Below are 10,000 nucleotides of genomic sequence, written 5' to 3' on the forward strand. Positions count from 1 at the left end.
CTCCACACTCCACACGACCACTTTTTGCGCCGTGAATACGGGTGTGTCCAAGCATGTCATAGTGCCGACCTATGGTCACTGGGCACTGATAGGCTATTCACTTCCAGCCCTTGACCCCACTACGACCCTGGCATCAGTCCCTCCCCCTCCAACGCCACACGGCCTAAAAGACTTCTTCACACTTGAAATATTCCTGTTTATAATACTTACCATATATAAATATGTGTAACAAAACCATATATAAGTGCTTTACAAAATTGCTTAACATTCACCCATTCATGCATTCATTCACACACCGACGGCGGTGTCAACCATGCAAGGCGACAGCCAGCTTGTTGGAAGCAGAGAGGTGTCTTGCTCAGGGACACCTCGACACTCTAACTCCCACAGCTAGGAGGAGTCAGGGATCGAACTAGCAACCTTCGGTTACAAGTTAACCCGCTCTACCTCCTGAGCCATATGTTTCCCGGAAGAATTACCATTTTAGTTAAAGATAAGATGTGCATGCAAATGTGTGTCTCTATACAGTACATCACTAAGTAATGTAATACTAAGTACATCAACACAACACCACTATTTTGGAAGTTGGTTTAAAATCATTTTAGATCAGATTATCGTTGCATGCTTACATACGCAAGATGTTAAATAAAACAGATTTCCACTAAAATAATAATCTCATAGATATTCTTTAGATTAAACAGATTCATGTTTAAGAGTTAATCTATCAGGCAGCGTGCCACCAGGTTTCGCAAATAACGTGGAGAGCTAACAGAGGCCCAGGGGGAACACACACACACACACACACACACACACACACACACACACACACACACACACACACACACACACACACACACACACACACACACACACACACACACAGATAAATGGGATCAGGGACTTGGGTCTGCCTAGCTCAATACACAGAGGGCTGTGGAGGTCAGAGGTCAAGGTCTGCATGAGGAGCTGAAACCTATCTGTCTCCACGGTAACTCACTGTACACAAACTGTGCATACATATAATGTGAGAATAGGGTGGATGAGCCACAGCTATTTGACAGCTGGAAATGCTGACACAGTGTTTGACGAGATCACGGCCAAACCTGCACAAAGTACTGTCAAATTATTCTAAAGTCAATTGTGGAAGAATCTGGAAGTGAATCAGGTCTCTACTTCACCTCTATTCTTTATATCTAACATACGCAATAACGTTTTCATTTTCATTTTACAGTTGGACTATTTAATTATTGGCACAAAGGGAGGTTCAAATGTCTACTAATAATCAAAATTGTGTTTTTGAGAGGACTTGAACTGATTAATACAAAGCATTATTTTTTAAATACAGCTGTTTGCACCTGCATCGGAACTCGGCGTCTATCTACATTTCAGCAGTATATGAAGACGCCATATGGGCACAGAGTTCCTCTGGCATCATCTTAATGGATGTACACACTGTTCGGTGTGGAGCTCCCCCCCAAACCCATGATGAAGTATCACATTACGGGACGGAGCGTGCGGTGAACCCTCCCGCCCCCGCTCGCAGGAACAGCCCACCCGGAGCGAGCAGGGCCTCCGCGCTTTGGCCCCAGACAAGCTGGGCGGAGGCAACACGAAACCAGCAACCTCTGGCTGAATGTTAGAGGTTGCCGGTTCGAGTCCCAGCATCGACACGAAACCGGCAACCTCTGGCTGAAGGTTAGAGGTTGCCGGTTCGAGTCCCAGCGTTGACACGAAACCAGCAACCTCTGGCTGAAGGTTAGAGGTTGCCGGTTCGAGTCCCAGCGTCGATACGAAACCAGCAACCTCTGACTAAAGGTTAGAGGTTGCCTGTTCGAGTCCCGGCGTCGACGTGTTGGGCGACAAGCTGGGCGGATGCAACACGTCGACGCCGGGACTCGAACCGGCAACGTCTGGCTGAAGGTCAGAGGACGACGAGGAGCTGCGTCTTTTTAGGGGAGTACGACCGGCCGGTGTCAGACAACAGGACGGCGGATGCTGAGTGGAAACGGTCGCATGGTAACAGCAGCAGCGGCGAGCGAGTGGCGAGCTACGCTGCATTGATTCCTCACTGTGAAATGAGCCCAGGTGGGGCTTGTCACGGAACGGTGTGCATGCGTTAGTTGTGATAAAGTCCCTCACAGTAGCATGTTCGGGGGGAGAGCGCTCCAGCTGTATGTACAGATGTTCATACAAGACAGAGCGCAATTTACTCCAAAAGTCAGTCCACGTGTCACAGCACCGGGCGCACAAGGTTTAATGTAGCTACACCAGGAGCTCTGTATAATCAGAGAGAGGGAGATGGATGTGTGTGTGTGTGTGTGTGTATGTGTGTGTGTGTGTGTGTGTGTGTGTGTCGTGCGTGTCCCTGTTTATGTGTCAGGGCTGATTGCTCTTGACTTCATTAATCTTTGTGGTGTGGTTATGATTAGCTCTCGGTGGTTCGCCAGAGGACATCTAAGAGACACAGACAAACACACACACATACACACACAGACATACGCACACACACACACACACACACATGCCCACACACACACACACACACTCACTCACTCACAGTTCACTGTTACGTCTGGCCACCTACCCAGCCCCTCCGTTACCATGATCCAACCAATTACAAAGGGAAAGAGAGAGAGAGACACACACAGAGATAGAGAGCGAGAGAGTGACAGAGAGAGAGACACACACAGAGAGAGGCAGAGATACAGAGAGAGAGAGAGAGAGAGAGAGAGGGAGAGAGAGAGAGAGAGAGGGGCAGAGAGGCAGAGAGAGAGAGAGAGAGAGAGAGAGAGAGAGAGAGAGAGAGAGAGAGAGAGAAGCATTTGTTGTGAAAGGAACTCAGGACACAGACTAATTCTAACACACACACATAAAGTCCCTCAGATATGTGAAACCAAAGAGAAACACAATGAAAAGGTAAAAAAAGAACACGTTCAGAATTGTGATTAACAAGGTGTGCTGTGCTCTCCTTTTATTCATCTACTGGGCGAGTGATGGACAGGAGAACAAGCGAAGATTAACAGGACACTGGAATAAGAGACTGAGAGAAAAATAAAAATAAATAAAAAGAGAGAGGGGCGAGATTTCAGAGAAAGCTAAAAGAAAACACAAGCAACGGAGACGGGGCGAGCGGGCGGCGAAGGAATGGGCGAGAGATGAGAGGAACAAGTGAGGTGTGAATGGCATGAGGGGAGAGGGAGAGAGAGAGAGAGAGAAACACACAGAGCGAGAGAGGGAGAAGAAGGGGGGCTCTTCAGATGCGGCGTGCGTCCTGCGATGATCAGAGGACACGCCGCATGGCTTATTTCTCCCCTGCAAAATTGGGTCCCTGGGAAAAATAAAAAAAATAAAATCTCTATTCCATTAAACAACTGAGGGCTTTACGTCGGGAGAGGTGTGGTGGAGGTAGAGCGGGTGGAGGGACGGGGGCGACGGGGGAAGAAGGAAGGGACGGGACAGAGGAATGGCGGGTGCTTACAAAGCCGCGGGCTGTCACGTGACGCCTCTCCGTGAAAATCAACACCTGTCATTTTGTTTATCGCCGTCTTTATATCTCAGCACGCAAGCCTCCGCTGCCGATAGAGGCTACAAATGAAAAGTACAGATTACTGAAATAAGAAAGGCACAACGAATACTAATGACACGAGGTACAACAAATTCATAAGTGTTCCCCGATCCAGTCGGCCAGGTCCTCTTACACATTACACAAACATGGGAACGTAATGCTGCAAGTTTCCTCTAGCCTCTTATAACTATGTGTGTATGTGTATGTGTGTGTGTGTGTGTGTGTGTGTGTGTGTGTGTGTGTGTGTGTGTGTGTGGGGTTGTGCTTTTATGTGCGTACACACATTTGAACAGAAAATAAAAATCATTGCAAAGAATAACTAATGACGAGGTCCAATCATGCAGCATGTTTACTACTGCTGCTGCTTGTGTTTGTGTGTGTGTTCGCAGGGGGGGGGGGGGGGGGGCGAGATAGAGAGAGAGAGAGAGAGAGAGAGAGAGAGAGAGAGAGAGAGAACGTGTGTGGTGATGAATCTCTCATTGTGACAGTGGGGCCGGCAGCAGCGGATGTCCTTCTGGGGGGGACACTGCGTACCAACTCTAGCACACACACACACACACACACACACACACACTCACATGCACACACACACTCTACACAGACATACACTGTTAACACTGGGAGAGAAGCGCACACCCAGACGGAAATGACCACACTAATGGATCACCACTGTCTGCACGCAATCCGCCACAAATAATGATGAACATCCTCTGCATTAAACTATTTTACACAATGCTCAATTCATTACCGCTCTCTCTCTCTTTCTCCCTCCCTCTTTCGCTCTCCCTCTCTCTCCCTCTCTTTCTCTCTCTCTCTCTGTCTCCCTCTCTCCCTTTCTCACCCTCTCTCTCTCACCCTCCCTCTCTCTCAATATAGGTGAGCTAATAACAGTGTGACATTTCTCCTCTGCAGGTCCAGCCATACTTTTTATCCATTAGTCAGATATTAGGGTCGGAGGATGCAGAGAGGATGGGGGGCGGGGACGCAGACTGGAGGAAGATGGCGGCTTTAAATAGTTTTGAAATACTAACACTGTAACATGTGACATGTTGTTTTGGGAGAAGCTTTAAAGCATTGAATTGAGGTTTGAATATTGCATTGATTATGCATCTAAACTGACATTTCTTGTTTCCAGTATGATGGAAGTTAGGTTCAGCATTAGCGTCTTGGTCGTGGATTCCTGGGAAAGACGAAATTGATATTTACACTGAATACTGCTTACCATTTGTAAAGGTGTGTCTGTGAGACAAAGTGAGGATGAACTCCTCTGAAGAGTGTACTTCTTCAGAGGATATTTCACAAATGCCAAAGGTCAGTGCTTGGCATTTGAGAACACAATACACTACCACAGCAGTGACTGGGTTACAAACAACGTAGTTGTTAACCGTGGTCGAGAAACTCAGTAACACAATACACAATTTCAAAACATTGAACACTAAACTCAGAGTTCAGTGTGAGTTTAGTTTTCCTAAAAATGCACCACACAGACTGACACATAATAGCTCCATAGCACATCTATGGGCCAGTGATGCCACAGCCAGAAACTACTAAAGATTGTAAAAGATTCACAGATTGTAATTCAAACCTAAAGCTAGCTTGTTCAAAGCTAAAATATGTTCCAGCCCGGCTCCTCACATTGTGGCCGAGTGTGAGGGAGAGGAGTCATTATGGATTTCAATTAAGTGGTCCCTAGGCAGGAGAGATGCGTCAGAGCGGGGGGATTAATGTGCTACAGACAGATGTTTAATAGTAATGGCCAGACCCCAGCCCTGTAGAGAGACACACACAGACATCCCCCCCTACTGCACCCTGCTGCGGTGGCTGGAAGACCCTCCCACGCACACTCACACTCACACCACACAGACAGAGAGCACATGCACACACAATCACACACAACAGTCACGCACACATACAGATTCACACAACACCCTCCCACGCACAGATTCAGACTCTCTCACACACACACACACACACACACACACATACACACATATACACACACACACACACACACAGAAACGCACGGTCAATTCAGGCAGACATACAAAGACATATAATCCTTCACACTCTGACACACGTGGGCACACACACACACACACACAGGCACACACTGGTGTGCGGCCCACCCGCAGCGTGCGTCTGCATGGCTCCATGACCGGCCCGGCCATGGCGCATATGGCCCTCATTTAGGGACAATAGGCTGGAGGAGGACTGGCCCACCGAGCTCCTCGCTGGGAGGGGTGACCGGAGGCATGTCCAACGACATGCCCCGTATGGAGAGACAAAGGAGAGGCACAGAGAGAGGCAGAGAGAGAGAGAGAGAGAGAGAGAGAGAGAGAGATGGAGAGTGTGAGAGAGATAGAGATGGAGAGAGTGAGAGAGATAGAGATGGATAGAGTGAGAGAGATAGAGATGGAGAGAGTGAGAGAGATAGAGAGAGTGAGAGAGATATGGAGAGAGAGGAAGAGGGAGAGAGAGAGTGAGAAAGATAGAGAGGGAGATAGATGGTGACAGAGAGAGAGAGAGAGAGTGTGGGAGACCGATAGAGAGAGAGATTTAGAGAGGGAGAGAGTAAGAGAGGAATAGTGAGGAAAAAGCGTGTGCATGTGGATTCCTCCAGGTAATAATAACGACTGTATTGTTTCACCGTCTGCAACAAACTGAACGGTGACGAGGGAGTGCCTGAGAGCAGAGAGCTACAGAGTCGGGGAGAGGGTGGACAAAAGGAATAAGTAGAGTAAAAAGGATGGAGTTCTGGGTGGCACTAGAAGTGGGTCATCAGACGGTGTGTGAACTGAACATCTTTTCTTTGGACGTTTCACTATTTTACTCTGTCTTTCTTTAACTCTCTCTTCCACCCCCCCACAGACACACACACACACACACACACACACACACACACTGTTGACACCTCATCAGTGCTGCACCACGACAAATGGCTTTAAGTCGTCCTTACAATTTTGTCAAAAGCAACACTACCTATGGAACCACAGTACACACAGACACACACACAGACACATGCGGTCTCACCCCCTTGTCAAAACAACATTTCTGTGGTAATTACCAGGGTGGCTGCCCTCCTGCCAGCTGGGGATGGATGGTGTGAAGCAGTGTGGGGTCGGCCTTCCACTCATAACTCCAGCAAGGCCTGCCTGTCCACCACTCTCTGCCTCTCGCTCCAGCATCTGGTGGACCTCCGCGGCAAATTGGCCTGAAAGAGGAAGACACACTGATGGAGAATGTGGGTGAGAGAGACAGAGAGACAGAGATACAGACGGAGAGACAGCGATACATGGGGAGGGACAGAGAGAGAGAGACAGAGAGAGACAGAGATATAGAGGGAGAGAGAGAGAGATAATGAGGGATAAACAGAGAGAAAGATACAGAGATACAGAGGGAGGAAAATAGAGATAAAGAGACAAAGATGGTCAGACAGAGAAAGAGAAAACGAGTCAGAGATAGAGACAGAGACAAAGAGAGACAGAGAGAGACAGAGAGAGAAAGAGAGGGAAATGCACATAGGTGACAATAAAATATCAGAGGTTTCATGTTTGCTGAGTGAGTTGTATAACTGGAAACTCTTGCCTCACCCCTTCTTTTGGCCTCAATGTAATGCTAACCTGACGTTAGTGAGATACACACTTTTCAAATCATGTACTCACATACTTAAAGATCACTTCAGAGAAATGTGTGTATGCGTGCGCACACACACACAGCAGCAGGGGCAGTAGCTATTTTGACAGGTGCCTGTGGTTCGAATGGCGTGTGTGCACGTAAAGGGAAGGAAGCGAGTGGGGAGAAAAATAGTGTGAAAAAAAAAAGTGATAAGGGTGTGATGAGGGGTGATAACGTCAGAGTGACACATGGAGCGATGGAAGGAGGGAGCACGGCTGAGCAACAGCAAATCAATCGGCAGGCGGAGCAATCTGCATCCACAGATCTGTCGCCATTTCAAACCCGTACTCCAGTTGCATGCTGTCTCCAGAACCAAGAGTGGGATTTCAGATATTTTTGGGGGGTTCATCTACTCAAGAGGATCGTAAAAATGATTGATAGGGTGCCAATTAGTTTTATACGGATGTGATTATTTTTATTTTTTCTTTCATAGTTTTCCAGAAAGAAAGAAAGCGTTATGGTTTAAATGTGTCATACAGCACCAATAGGGCCACACTGATGTGTTCACAATAAAGACTAAGGTTAGTCTAATACAACACTGTCACATTATTGGAGATTCAGGGATCTCTCTCTTCCCCTCTCTCTGCTCTCTCTCTCTCCCCCCCCCTCTCTCTCCTTACTTGCTTACTTAATACAGGCGCGTTTATAAAGTTATCTTCTATCTCCTTAATGCAGAGGGTCGGTCGGCGTCTGGAGGCGCTACACGTGCCGGAAGCGGTCCCCGTGTTGTCGTCCTCGACGCGGAAACAGCTGATCCGTTGTCAAGACAACGGGTAAACTCTGCGCGATGCGTCGCGGCGGCAACATGGCGGGCATGTTGAGGCTGAGGAGCAGGATAGAGGACGTGGAGAAGGAGTACTACCGTAGGAACCGGTACGTTACGTTAACACGTTACGGTTATTAAACCGACGACGTGGTGGTTGAGCACCGCTGTTCTGCCGATCTCTGCTCCCTTTCAAACCGGGCTGCCTAGTGGCTCTGCGCATGCGCATGCCGACAATATTGATTTCGCGGTGTAGAAGTGGTGTAAAATACACAAATATACGCATATATACGCTACCAAACACATATGGGAGCATTTTTACTATATCAAAGAATATGAGCATATTTTAATACTGTATTATAACGTCTTTATCGGAGACTCCATGGGTACAGTAGGTAGGTGTATTACACCTAGGTTGCCCGAATTGATAGGTAGCAGATTGGCCGAATACCGACAACAACCGTCATTCGTCTGTTATATCCTCGTTATGTGACGTTAAGCGCCACGGTTAAGCACACATTAACGTTATGTTTGTATTGCGAACAACTTAGGCGAGTTGAATTGAAAAATGTTAAATGACTTAGGTCGTGTACTTCATAGTTAAAGTGTACTTTACAAAATAGAAAAAAAAACTTTATATCGTGGCGGGAAGCGCGAGGCGGGAGCCCAGGTTTAGGTTAACACAACACACCAACTGATCACAGAAACACAACACATATTAACCAACCAACCAACCAACTACACAACTACACCACCACCGAGATGTCAGGTTGGTTAACATGTAACGTGTATGTAGCATATCTGTAACATGTATGTAATGTAACGTGTTTGTAACGTGTTGTAACGTGTCGGTGTTTATGTGACGTGTCTGACCTGTCGGGGTTGTCTGTAACGTGTCTAACATGTTTGTAATGTAACTGTAATGTGTATGTAACGTGTTGGTGTTGTATGTAACATGTTTGTGTTTTATGTAACCTGTGTGTCTAACGTGTCTGTGTTGTATAACTGTAACGTGTTGGATGTAATTTAACTGTAACGTGTCTGTGTTGTATGTCATTTAACTGTAACGTGTGTGTGTGTGTGTGTGTGTGTGTGTGTTGTTTGTAATGTGCGTAACGTGTGTGTGTGTGTGTGTGTGTGTGTGTGTTGCATGTAACGTTGCGTGTGTGTGGTTCAGCCTGGCGGAGGAGAACCGTCCCTTGGAGAACCGTGCGGCCACGCGCATCCAGAGCTGCTTCAGAGGCTGCCGGGTGCGCGCCTATCTACGGTGGGTTCCACCAACAGAAGCACAACCATAGTGTTGTGACATGTAACACCTTTAAACAACATCATCAGCCTTTTGTATTACATAACTGGCCTATGGACCTATATATTAAAAGTTTACAGATGTAGGCCTAATCTTTCTTTTTTTTTATTGGGGGGGGGGGGCTTTAGAATAAATTCCAGAGGAAACCCCTGATACTTCCCCACTGCTATAATTATCCACTTTCCAAAGCTTTGCAAATGGACTCAGAGAATAAATGTCACCAGTGCTCTTTGTGCCTTTTACACCGAGAAAAATGAATGTGTCCGACTCTTGGCCCCGCACGTCGACCCCGACACCATTCTGCCGGGTCAGCAGACAAACTTCCAGACTGTAGGTTAATTCAGATTACTTTAGTTAATTGATCAATACGTTAAGTGGATAATTAGCAACAATTTTAGCTGCCTAAGTGCAACTCCGGGGTTGTGCTATCCCTGCTATAAGCATTGATTTTCTGAGCATATAAATGGCCTTTTTGAAATTGATGGTCTTGTTGGAAGTGGAGTATCGCGGTGGACTTGCATTTGGAATATGTTTGAAGATTAATACGAAGGTGTACCGCCGGCTAAAGGCTGAGGAGGCTGTCAGTTGTGATGGAAACGCTGAGTGTTTACGTCGGTGAATGGCTGGCCCCCACCAAGTGTTTCAGATCGGTAGTAGCTTAGCAGAGAGAGAACAGAGAGACAATGAAGCA

General features: G+C 47.1%; 2 protein-coding genes across 2 annotated transcripts in view; both read left to right on the forward strand.

Moving 5' to 3' along the window:
- The window catches only part of ush2a (Usher syndrome 2A (autosomal recessive, mild)), a gene marked incomplete at both ends in the record, with an annotated part of 152,277 nt that extends 145,497 nt beyond the window's left edge, over positions 1–6,780 (forward strand). The window contains 1 exon segment of the mRNA XM_084475915.1: positions 6,653–6,780. Coding sequence (XP_084332041.1) covers positions 6,653–6,780 — 128 coding nt within the window.
- Positions 6,781–8,027: 1,247 nt separating this feature from the next.
- The window catches only part of spata17 (spermatogenesis associated 17), a gene marked incomplete at both ends in the record, with an annotated part of 14,797 nt that continues 12,824 nt past the window's right edge, over positions 8,028–10,000 (forward strand). Inside the window, 2 exons of the mRNA XM_084475916.1 lie at positions 8,028–8,113; positions 9,181–9,270. Coding sequence (XP_084332042.1) covers positions 8,028–8,113; positions 9,181–9,270 — 176 coding nt within the window. The remainder of the gene's footprint in view (positions 8,114–9,180; positions 9,271–10,000) is intronic.

The sequence above is a fragment of the Micromesistius poutassou genome, assembly GCF_964030765.1.
Source record: "Micromesistius poutassou genome assembly, chromosome: 12".
In the NCBI taxonomy this organism is placed as follows: Eukaryota; Metazoa; Chordata; class Actinopteri; order Gadiformes; family Gadidae; genus Micromesistius; species Micromesistius poutassou.